Below are 13,071 nucleotides of genomic sequence, written 5' to 3' on the forward strand. Positions count from 1 at the left end.
GGGGACTCGAACCCGCCACCTTAGGTGTACGTGGCTGGCGCCTTAGCCGGCTGAGCTATAGGCGCCGAGCCTTGTCTTTACTTCTTAAGTCACACTTAATAAGTAAAGAAAAAAAAACTCTTTTATCAAATTACATAATGCATGTTAAACCAAAATGGAATTTTTGCTGTTGCCCACCATTATCACTAATTTCGTGTAGGACGTGTGTATTGAATGAATACACTGGGAGATCTCATTTTCTCATTCAGAATTCTAACTGGATAGCTTTTGGTGTGTTTTGTAAGTAGGCACAACTGGGAGGTGCTGTGTAACTGGCAACCTGTTTCTCATTGTACACAAGGACATTTTGTTGTTAATGCAGATAATAAATTATTCATTGAATTTATTGAATATCTTTGTATGCATGTTTTTGCAGAGTCATAAAATTATCTGCCTGTATAATAAATTTCCAGTATTGAAATGGCTATGTCAAAGGAATGCACCTCTTCAATTATAATAGAAATTGCCAAAATGTCAAAAGTTTCCATAAATTTAAACTCCCAACAGTGCTGAGTTCCTATTTCTCTACTTACACACCAGCACTGTTATCAAATTTTATGTCTATAGCAAGCAATTTGTAAATAATTATCTTCATCTATAAAAGTTATGTCAGGAAGCTGGCCTTAGTCACTTACGTGCCACCTCCCATTAATGTTTTTTGATAGGTTTGTTGCTACTAGCTTCTGCAGCAAACAGAGTCAGACTAGCATCTTGATGAAGGGATGAGATGAGTACTTCTCTGGGTGTGTCCTTTTTGTTCTGGCATAATTTCAATTTATAGAAAGGTTAGAAAACTGTTACAAGGAAGTTTACCCAGATACCTCAAATGTTAGCATTTTGCCACCTTTGCTTTATCCTTCTATATATCTATACATGCACGTATGGGAAGTTCCCTCCCCCAACCATTTGAAGGTAAAAAATAGATATCATACTCTTATCTCCCTAAGTACCACAGTGAGTATTTTTTAAAGTTGAAGACATTCTCTTCTATAACCACTGTACAGTTACCAAATTCGAGAAATCACAGGAGTGATGTTGTGGCCTTCTTCTGTATCATATCAAGAGGCTTTTGATGTCAGTTTGTTTCATTCGGTCTCTTGATATAGGAACTTGAAATTATTTCTGAATGTCTGATTGCTCCTCTTTTTTTGAAGCTATATTTTTCATTTAAGATCTTCATGTGACATGTTAATAGAGACCAGTGTCCCCACAACTCAGTTGTACCATCTGGATGGTGGGACTTCCAGCTATTACAGATTTAACCCAGAAGACGTTCCTCTCCAAGTGTGGACATTCGGAAAGTAAACATCAACCAAACTGCAAATAATACTGGAGATACCTAAAAACCCAAATGTTGAGCGTAGCTGGAGATGACGTTCTCAGTCAGTCCTATTGGATCTTTCTACTCTTATTGCATCTTTACACCAATTGCTGGCAGACTGTTCTAAGAGAAGGAAGTTTGTTTGTTTTTTAAATCAGAAAAGAAAATGTAGAATAAATGGACTTTAACAAATGTTCCTACACAGTGTGCATAATAAGAGGGGAGCACATTTCTCTAGCTGAAGGGGCCAGATGCAAGCATGCACATCTTTGAAATCTGCCCCATAGGATGTTTGTTCTAATAGAAACCTGTTTATTAAATGAAGTGGTCCAGGAGACTGCATCATGCCTTTGTTACTGTAGCCAGGGACCACTGGCTACACTTAGGCAAACTTTGAGCAGCATTGCTACTAAATGGGTTTATTAAGGTAGTAATAGCAGATTAAGAACTAGAAATTAAAGTATGGCAAAGGCTGACACAGTGTCTTGCTCAAATGTTTATGATGTAATAAGCTATATTTTTGCAGCTGTAGGTGGAGAATGAGTAAACTTTTATTTATTTTTAAAATTTATTATTATTGTTATTTTTTGAGACAGTCTCCCTCTGTTGTCCAGGCTAGAGTGCTGTGGTGTCAGCCTACCACAGCAACCTCAGATTCCTGGCTGGGTTCAAGTGATCGCTCTGCCTCAGCCTCCTGAGTAGTTGAGCGTGCACCACAATACCTGGCTAGTTTCTCTTTTTTTAGTAGAGACAGGCCTTCACTCTTACTCAGCCTGGTCTCAAATTCCTAAGCTCAAGAGATCCACCCACCTTGGCCTCCCAGAGTGCTAGGATTATAGGTAGGAGCCACCATGCCCTCAGAGAATGAGTAAACTTTTAAAAGTAAATTACATAATTTATTTAAAAAAATATATTTTCATATGCTAATCTCTTCAGTCATATTTAGTAGGTACAATATTTAGGTTGTTTTAAAACTTTTTGCTTTTATAAATACATAGACAAACATCTTTGGACATAGCTCATTGACCATTTGTCCTAGTAGCATATAAGTTCCATAGGTCATGAGTTTGTGTCTGATGTTCACTGATACATATACCAGCTACCTATACTTGGCCCTTCTAGGTGCTGAATAAATGTTTGGTAATGAACAAATCAAGAAACAAGGAGGATTAGGTCTATGCAGCATTTATATCTCTTTTTTTTTTTTTTTTTTTTGAGACAGAGCCTCAAGCTGTCCCCCTGGGTAGAGTGCCGTGGCATTACAGCTCACAGCAACCTCCAACTCCCGGGCTCAAGCGAGTCTCTTGCCTCCGCCTCCCAAGTAGCTGGGACCACAGGCGCCCGCCACAATGCCCGGCTATTTTTTGGTTGCAGCCATCATTGTTGTTTGGCGGGTCCGGGCTGGGGATTCGAACCCGCCACCTTAGGTGTATGTGGCTGGCGCCTTAGCCGGTTGAGCTATAGGCGCCGAGCCTCTATCTCATTTTTTTTGGTGAGTAAATTGCTAAGTAGCTTTCCAGTACCCTTTGCTTGATTTTTCAGATTGTTATCACAGAATATAGTACTAATGTATGTCACTTATTTGTTTCCTCTTTCTAGTGGAGGGTGTGGATCAGATATCTTAATTTTTCCCTAGTCGAGTGCTACTTCAGTTTATTATATTAAACATGATCTAGAAATCCCAGTACTGGCCAGGTGCAGTGGCTCCAGTTTGTAATCCCAGCATTTTGGGTGGCCAGGGTGGGAGGATCACTTAAGGCCAGCCCGGGCAACATAGTGAAATTCCTATCTTTACAAAAAAATAAAAATAAAAAATCAGCCAGGTGTGGTTGTTCATACCTACAGTCCCAGCTACTGGGGTGTCTGAGATGGGACGATCACTTGACCCCCAAGAATTTTAGGTTACAGTGAACTATGATGACACCACTGTACTCCAGCTCGGGTGACAGAGTGAGACAGTCTCAGGGAAATCGCAGGGCTTTTGAACTGCTAAGGTTTATATACTGTTTACAGCAGATTTGATGTGTAGTTTAGTTTAATAATGAATTTGGATTGTTCATCCTTTCTTTTTACTTCTCTTCTGCTCATACCTCACCATGCTTCTTGCCTAAATTAATTTTAGTCTCATCTTAATCTTATGTGTTAAACAGAAGATTTGCAAAGACCCTTTGGAGTCAAGTGGGCAGGGTTGCATCTACCAAGGGGAGAGATGATGGGGCAGGACCAGGCATAGCACTTACAGGCAAACCCCAGGGACCATAGATGCTGGGCTTCTGCGGAGGCTGTAGGGTTCAGGTGTTCACTGTGATCTTCCTGCTTCTGTTGTCTCTGGCAAAATTCTGGGCTAGGGCTGAGAATGACTTCAGCCTGAGACGGCTTTTGTGGCTAAGTGGGAGATAACCTTAATGAACATCTTCTAGATCCCACTCATCACAACGGGCTCCACAGGTCACTTTCCTCTCCTTTGCTGAGGCCAGAAGAATGTCCACATGTGAAGAGGAGGCCAAGTTTATCACCCCGTGGAGATCTGTGGACCAGGGTTCAAATATGCCATACTAGGTTAGATGGGTGAGAAGCCTGAGGATAATTTGTTCATTATCCAAGGACCCCGAGAGTAAGGGGAACTTAGAGGGCTGGACACCTGGGTCCCTGAAAGGTAGGGAGGAACCTGAGGAGAGAAAGTATCTAGTACAGTGATCTGGAAATTGGGGTCACCAAGGAGTTGAACATTCATGCTGCAAAATTTATTGAGTACCTACTATACACCAGGCATTGTTTTAGGTTCTATGAATACAGCCATTAAAAGAAGAGACTGAAAATCTGTGCCCTGACAGGACTTTGTAGTCTTTTGGGAGGATAATCATGATGTTTTTAAAATCAAAATACTTGTACTGTTACTATACAGTATTCTAGATAGATCAGGTTTTTGCTTTCTCTTGTAGCAGTATAACTTATTAGATTGTCTGTGTTGGAAAATGTCTTTTCTTGTGTTCTTCCCCATCCTCTTTGATTTTTGACTTTTTTTAAAATGTGAAGCATGTTTTAACTGAAAAGGTGTCAAGATGGTGAAGTTCTGATAACTTTGATCGTGTTTGTCCTCAATACATTTGTGGTCGTATACTTCCTTAACAGATTGGTTGAGTATAGAAGTAGATGTGTCTGGTGTGGGAGAAAACAATATTGTACCTCCTCTGTGAGCAGAAAGGAGATATGTGTATATAAATAATGCGTATGCAAGGTTTTTACTAACTTGAAAATTCTAATGGATTGGAAGATATGCGGGAGCCTCAATACTATTTACAGGTAGGAAATACTATGCTTAATGATAGATTACAACTTAAATAAATAAATAAACCATAGATATATGGAATCAGATTTAGCTTAAACTTAACATTAAGTTAACAGTTTAACTTACCATTTTCCCCTAGCTATTCTTATTTTGAAAATAAGTCATTGCTTTCTTAGAAGAGGAGAGCTAGGCTCGGCACCCATAGCGCAGTGGTTACAGTGATGCCACATACACTGAGGCTGGTGGGTTCGAGCCTGGCCCAGGCCAGCTAATGACAACTGGAACAAAAAATAGCCAGGCGCTGTGGCGGGGGCCTGTAGTCCCAGCTACTTGGGAGGCTGAGGCAAGAGAATCGCTTAAGTCCAAGAGTTGGAGGTTGCTGTGAGCTGTGATGCTACAGCACTCTACTGAGGGCAACATAGTGAGACTGTGTCTCAAAAAAAAAAGAAGTAAAGTTAAAGGAATCTGCTAGTTTTAAACTATATTTAGTGACATAAGTATATTGAAGAATATAAATTTTCTTGAAGCTTAGGTTAGTGTTAGGATGGCCAGCAGATGTTTTCCTAGTTCCCACTCCCAGTCTGAGGGGAAAAGTACAGAGCATAGAGCAGGCAGGAAAGGGCATCCTAGAAATCAAGTATATACTAGTTCATAATAAAGGAAAAGAGTTAGTCTGGGGTTTTGGAAAAATACCAAATTTAATACAGGTTTTTCCTTTATTAAAATGTGCATACTTTTGGAGCACCCTCTTATATACAGATGTATAAATATCTGTACATACCTATTTAAGGAGTGTTTTAATGAATAACTTAAACTCCTTGGTTTTTATATAATATTCTGTATCTAACCTAGTAAGGCTGGTTTTTTGGTAATTATATGTTACAGTGGTACATTTAATCACTTTCTCTCAAAGATTAAAAAAGTAGCCAGATATGTAGCTCAACTCTGTAGTCCCAACACTTTGGGAGGCAAATACAGGATGATCACTTGACCCAGAAGTTAAAAGGCTGTTACCTGGGTGGGAAACAAAGTGAATTCCTAACTCCACCAAAAAAAAAAAAAAAAAAAAAATTTTAGCCAGGTGTGGTTGTACCTGCTTGAAGCCCCATCTTCATGGGACACTGAGGGTGGGAGGATCACTTGAGCCCAGGAGTTCAAGGTTACAGCAAACTATGATTGGGCCACTACACTCCAGCATAGGTGACAGTGCAAAACCCTTCTCTTTCTCTGTCTCCGTCTCTGTCTCTCGAAGATCTAGGAGCAGATTTAATTTCATATCTGGAATTCATGGGTCAGTCAGTAGTTCATTGGTTTGAAACTTGAGATCTTCAGCCACCTTGCTGATGTTAACCACTAAAACTTTTGTTTTTTGATTTAAAAAAATGGAGTATTCTGTAGGATAAAATCAAAGAGAACTAATCATGAATAATTCTTTCAAAAACTTGGATTATTTGCTCTATTTGTGTGCTATTTCAATTAAACTTTTCAGTGTTTCAGGGTTAATGAAAATATGAATATATTCAGTCATGATACCCATTGCTTATAAATATCAATTTGTAAAGTGTGTCATGGCATTTAATTACTCAGAAAAATCAACTGAGACTCTATAACTTTTATCATCAAAGTTAATCTTGTGGAACATCACAAATGTAGAGAAATCTTTATATTAAATAAGGCTCCATAACCTGTGACTGGAACAAGTTACTTAACTGTTTATAACTGTAATCTTGCTTCAAAACAAAATAAAAAGAACTCATAGTGGTCTTTTTCAAGTGTTGCGGCTTCACTATCTCTTTCAGAAAAGGTTTGCATTCCTATTTTAGAGGAAATAAGTGGTCATCACATAAGAACTATAGTTTCTTCTTTCTTACATTCTTATATGTATGAACACCAAGCTTAGTTTAATTCTTCTGGTGTAACCACTTATAACAAAAATGGCAGGGTGGCGCCGTGGCTCAATGGAGTAAGGCACCGCGACCGGCACCATATGCCGGAGGTGGTGGGTTCAAACCCAACCCCGGCCAAACACTGCAAAAGAAAAAAAAATGGTGAAATTCCTAGCATTTATAGAATGCTCACTGTGTTCTGGGCACTAGTCTATATATTTTCTGTATATTAATTAACTTTTAATTAATAACTCCTTGAGTTAAGCACAATCACCTTGTCCTTTTTATAGCTGAGGAAGCTGGGTTCTAGAGAGTCAAGCAACTTTAGGGGTTACACAGCAAGTAAATAAAATCATGGATTTGAGCCCAGCCAGCCATACTCTAGATCCTTTCTCTTAACCTCAGTGTTGTATTCTGATTCCAGCCTGAGTTGTACTTATCTCTGCCTTTGCACCTGCTTTTCTTGTTGCCCTCTCCCTGCAAGCTGAGATGCTTGTATTGGATGCTATTTAGCATGTTTCACTTTTAAAGAGCCAAAGACGGCTCGGTGCCTATAGCTCAACCGGCTAAGGCGCCAGCCACGTACACCTAAGGTGATGGGTTCGAATCCCCAGCCCGGACCCGCCAAACAACAATGATGGCTGCAACCAAAAAATAGCCGGGCGTTGTGGCGGGCGCCTGTGGTCCCAGCTACTTGGGAGGCGGAGGCAGGAGACTCGCTTGAGCCCAGGAGTTGGAGGTTGCTGTGAGCTGTAATGCCACGGCACTCTACCCAGGGGGACAGCTTGAGGCTCTGTCTAAAAAAAAAAAAAAAAAAAAAAAGAGCCAAAGACTATGGGCTAGTTGTCCAAATCTATGTTTAAATCTCAGCTCTTTCTGCCACTCAATTTACTATGTGACTCAGGCAACTTCTTCCCATCTTTAAAATGAGGCTTACACATATCTTACATAATTATTTTATAATGATTAAATAGGGCAAGTGATACAAAATAATGTAGCATAGTGCCTGTTTTCCTTAGTTCTGCAGGTAACGTTTGACTAAGGGTGTTTGGTTAGTTGTTTTCTTGTGAGATGTCTCTAATAGATGCCTGTCATCTCTCTGTGATCAGAGTGGATGTGTAAGGCCTACTTAGGGTATATTGGTTTTAAGAACCCTTTTCAGTGTGTATTTGGTTATTTATGGGTACAAATGCTTGCTAGAGGATTTCTCTTTTCACTGTTCTTCAGTGAGGTTGAAGTACGTCATAAAGGAGGTTTCATGGTGCCTAAGTCTATCAGACAGCTTATTTAATTTTGTTTTCTTCTGTTCTTTTTCAGGAAATTTGGTGAGCGGCCTCCACCTAAGCGACTCACTAGGTAAGCATTATATTAGTCATGTTTTTATGTAAATATTTCATGAAAGTATAGATCCTGTTATTTTAGAAACTATTAGATGCTCTTGAAGTCATTCAATATTGGTCTCTAGAGTATAAACTTATTCCTATTCTCCTTTTCCTCCCTTCCTCTCCCCCCTAAAAAAGAGGAATAAGAGGATATGGTTAAGAAGGGAAGATGATACCTTTTTGAGAATTAATCTTGAGTTTTTTTATTTTTAATTTTTTTTTAAGTGATAGAGTCTTGCTCTGTTACCTGGCTACAGTACAATGGCCCAATCATAGCTCACTGCGATCTCTTAACTTCTGGGCTCAAGCGATTTTCCCACCCCCCAAAGTGCTGGGATTATAGGCATGAGCCACCTTGTTGCCTTGTCCTAATTTTTAAAGTTTCTAAGTGCCAAAGGTTGTAAAATGAAGAGTAAGAGACCCATGTCTACAGTCCTAGTCCTAGTATCACTGGATCCCTAGTATCACATAATCCCTACACTGTTAGCAGTTCCTTTTTTGTATCTTACAAGAACATTCTGTGCATCTATGTACATGCCTGTCTTTTTCTGTCTAAACTCAGCTAGGATCATACTCTACCATTGTTCTGCATCTTTCAACTCCTCTTACCAGCACATCTTCTGTCTTGATAGTTCTTTGTAATGGCTCCATGGTTTTCCTTTTGTCTTCACGTCACTTTTTATTTAATCTTTGATGTTGATGGCCATTTAGGTGATTTCCAAATTATTGCTGTTATTACAAAAGCTGTTGTTTATAGAATGCTTGGGGCCTACTGAAGGACATTGGAGATGGCTTGAAGGGTATAGTGTTAGCCAAATCTGGGACATGAGATTACTAAAATAATGGTAGTAATGATTTAAAACTCATATTAAAGTAACAGTTTAGATGTCTATACTGAGAGTTCAGTATAAATATTATAGAAATGTTATAAATTATTTGTTTATGTAACTGAATCAATAAATGCAGGAAAGGGGATAGCCTTTTCTTATAGAAGAATGCCATGTAATAAATGCAGGAGGAATGACGAAATTAGGTTAGTAACTGTTTGACAGCCCCTGTAGTGGTAATTGTTTTAAGTGGATGCTGAAACTATTGAATTAAAAGTTTGGTGAGAAAGTAAGTATTTACAGAGTCTCAAAGTGTGTCTTCACAAAGTAAATTTTAACTGTAAAGCGCAAAATAATAACACAATATTGGAGAAAACTGGCAGACACTACCTTAATTATATGATCAAAATCAACATCACCACAAAGGGACAAACATACCTTGGGTATTTCAAAATGGATACATTATCACTTTTGTGGTATTGTTGCCAAAAATTCTTGAGCTAAATCTTAGAATAAGGAGACATCAGACAGACACACCAATTGAAAGATTAAATAAATGACATAAATAAAGTAAATGATATTTGCTCTTTAGAAATGTCAGGATCATCATAAACAAAGACTGAGGAACTGCTCCAGATTAAAGGAGACCAAAGAGATGTAACAGCTATAGTCAAGCAAATCCTAAACCAGGAAAACATTTTATTTCTTTTGCTATAAAGATGGAGTTGGCAAATGTTTTCTGTAATGGATCAGATAATGAACATGTAAAGCTTTTTTAAAATTTTTTCCTGAGACAGAGTCTTACTGTGTCTCCCTCGGTAGAGTGCTGTGGCATCACAGTTCATAGCAACCTTCAACTCTTGGGCTTAAGTGATTCTCTTGCCTCAGCCCCCTACATAACCGGGACTACGAGTCCCTGCCACAATGTCCCTGCCACAACGCCTGTCTTATCTTTTGGTTGTACTTGTCATTGTTTGGCAGGCCCAGCCTGGCTTTGAACCCACCATCTCTGGTGTATGTGGCTGGCACCCTAGCTGCTGAGGTACAGGTGCCGGGCCTGTTGAGACTTCTCAACTCTGTTCTTGTATTTTTGTGTTTCCAAATCAGCCATAGATAATACATAAATGAACGACTTATCTGTGTTCCAGCACAACTTTATTTACAAAAATTAGTGGCCATCTTGATTTGGCTTGAGGGCAGAAGTTTCTCAAGATTCTTACTCCCTGACTCCTAGTCAAAGACATTAGTGGGACAGTTGACAGAGTTCAAATAAAATCTGTAGATTTGATGTCAGTATCATCAGTGATAATTACATTGTGATCATATAAAAGAATGTCCTTTAAGGAAGTAAATACTGAAGGATTTTGGTTAAAGTGCCATTATGTCTACAAAGTGCTCCTGGAGGGTTTATTAAGCAATATGTAAATATGGTAAAATGGAAGTAGCTGGGACTATGGGCACCCAGCTATTTTTTTAGTGTCGTAGTTGTTTAATAGGGCTGGGCTGGGTTTGAACCTGCCAGCCCCCGTGTATGTGGCTGGTGTCCTAGCTACTGAGCTATGGGTGCAGAGCCGATGACCATCTTTCTTATGGCTTTTTAATATATACCACATTTTATTAATTTATTCATGCATTAAGGGGTACATAGGTTGTTTCCACATCCTTGCAGTTGTGAGTTGTACTGTTATAAACATTCTAGTGTAACTATCTTTTTTCTTTTTTTCCTTTGGATGAATACCCAATAGTGGGACTGAAGGGTCAAATGAGGTCTACTCTTAGGTCTTGGCGGTATCTCCACACCACTTTCCATGGAGGTTGTACTGGTTTGCAGTCCCACCAACAGTGTATGAGTGTTCCTTTCTATTTGTGTCCATGCCATTCTCACTCAAGTTAGGTGGTATCTCATGGCGATTTTGATTTGCATTGCCCTAATGATTAGTGACATTGAGTATTTTTTCATGTGTCTGTAGGCCATTAAGTTATCTTTATTAGAAAATTTTCTGTTCGTGTCTTTAAAAATAATGATTTTCAAGATACTGAACATTAAGCAAGTAAAGATAATGATCCCCCAGAAAGAGGAGACAAATGAGGTGAGCCTTAGGATTGCCTCAGTTTTTAGTGCTTGGAGAGAGTTTCCAGCACCTTTTAGGGAAAGGGAACTCAGACAAGTCAACATGGTTAGAGTTAGCAGGGCAGAGAACTGATAAAACTGCAACATATGTTAGAGGGAACTGTCCATGGTGGGGGGAAATGGCCCAACAGAACTAGAGAAAATAGTTGCTAAAGCTTACTTAGATCTATAAATTGTGCCTATTAAAAATAGCCAGAGCATGTATCTCCTAAGTTACAGGGTATTAGCTAGAGCACTCATAACAATTTTGCTTCAGTAATGATGGTCTGGTTTCATCTGACAAACTTAAAGTAGGGTTGAAAGGATCAGACTTGTTCTAAGTAATTGTGTACACAAACAGAGCTCAAAGGTAGAGTAACAGACTCGGAAGGACAAAATCAGAATATACCAGTCACACAGTAAGGCAGGAAAATATCGTCAGTAATAAGGAGAAAAGTCAATCAAAACCAACCCAGAAATGACATAGGTGATAGAATTAGTAGATAAAGAAATTCCCCCTCCTTTAAAAAAAAGTCTTCATGTTACCCGGGCTGCTCTTGAACTCTTGATCTTAAGCGAGCCTCCTACCTTAGCCTCTCAAATTTCTAAAGATGGAAACTACAATATTTAAGGTGAAAAAATACACTTGATGTGATAAATTTCAGATTAACAAAGAATTGATTAATAACTTGACATAGCTATAGAAACGACCTAGAACAAAGCACACAGAGAAAAGTCTGAAAAGGGGGATATTACTGAGGTGTAGTTTGTCATCAGTGGCCTCTAATGTATATGTAATTAGAGTCATTGAGGGGGGTAACTAAAACAATATGTGGATTAATAATGAAAACATTTTCTTTGGTGACAATTATAGAAACTCTGGATCCCAAATATGAAAACTATACAAAAGTACTTTATAATCAAATTGATTAAAATCAGTGATAAAGGCTAGGCAGGTGGCTCACACCTGTAATCCTAGCCCTCTGAGAGGATCCCTTGAGCTCAGGAGTGTGAGACTAGTCTGAGCAAGAGCAATTTTTCTAAAAGCAGAAAAATTAGCCAGGTATTATGGTGGGTGCCTGTAGTCCTAGCTACTCGGGAGGCTGAGGCAAGAGGATCACTTGAACCTGGAGTTTGAGGTTACTGTGAGCTAGGCTGATGCCACAGCACTCTAGCCTGGGTAACAGAGTGAGACTCTGTCTCAGGAAAAGAAAAAGGCAGTGATAAAGAAAAAATCTTACAAGCAATATATACGAAAGACAAATTATGTACTAAGGAACAAAGATAAGGATGACGGACAAGATTTTTCATCTGCAGCCTTTCTAGGGATAAGACAGAGATGCAAGAGCTTTGAAGAGCTGAAGGGAGAAAAATAGTCTTGTCTCAAAAAAAAAAGTTCTATAGAATCTTTAAAAAGACTAGTAGAGCTATTAAGTGAATTTGAGCAAGGTAGTAGGATACCCGATCAACATACAAAACTAAATTGAATTTTTATTTACTAGTAATAGACAGAAATTTAAAGTTAAAAATAGTTCCATTTAGTGTAGTACCAAAAAATAGGTAATTCTTAAGGGAAATCTGACAAAGGATGTGTAAAAACTCTACCCTGAAAACCACTAAACACTGCTTGGAGAACTTGAAAGTCCTAAATAAATGTTATTTAGGTAGAAGACTTACTGTTGTTAACCATGCCAGTTATTTCTGAATTGATCTATGGATTCACCACAATCCCCATCAGAATTCCAACAGTTTTGAAAAGCTGTTTCTAAAATTCATACAGAAATGCAGGCAACCTACAATAGCCAGAACAACCTTGGGAAAGAGCAACAAGAACTTGCACGTGGCCTGGTTTCAGATCCTCTTATAAAGCTAAAGTAGTGAGTATGTGTTGATGTGAAGATGGCTAAATAGATATGCAGGTGTTCTTTGGATACATGATCAGTTGTTTTCCAGTCCAGGTACAAAGGTAATTAAGTTAGATGAAAATAGTCTTTTTAACAATTGATTCTGGAACAATCATACATCCATATGCAACCTCCTCTCCCCTACCCCTCACACACCCAAAGCAACTACGATCTACACATAGCACCATGTACAGAAATTAGCTGAATGCAGATTTAAATATAAAAGTTTAAATTATATAGCTTTAGAAGATACAGAAAATACTTGTGACCTTGGACTAGGCAAAGATTTCTTAACTAGAACACCAAAAACAAA

General features: G+C 38.7%; 1 protein-coding gene across 2 annotated transcripts in view; it reads left to right on the plus strand.

Annotated features, from left to right (window-relative positions):
* RBPJ (recombination signal binding protein for immunoglobulin kappa J region) overlaps positions 1-13,071 on the plus strand; it is an 89,033-nt gene that overhangs the window by 47,989 nt on the left and 27,973 nt on the right. For both annotated transcript variants that reach the window (XM_023515327.1, XM_023515328.1), the window contains exon 2: positions 7,853-7,891. In XM_023515327.1, the coding sequence (XP_023371095.1) occupies positions 7,853-7,891 (39 nt within the window). The remainder of the gene's footprint in view (positions 1-7,852; positions 7,892-13,071) is intronic.

Source organism: Otolemur garnettii, unplaced genomic scaffold, assembly GCF_000181295.1.
Source record: "Otolemur garnettii isolate 467f Iridium unplaced genomic scaffold, OtoGar3 scaffold00069, whole genome shotgun sequence".
Classification (NCBI taxonomy): domain Eukaryota; kingdom Metazoa; phylum Chordata; class Mammalia; order Primates; family Galagidae; genus Otolemur; species Otolemur garnettii.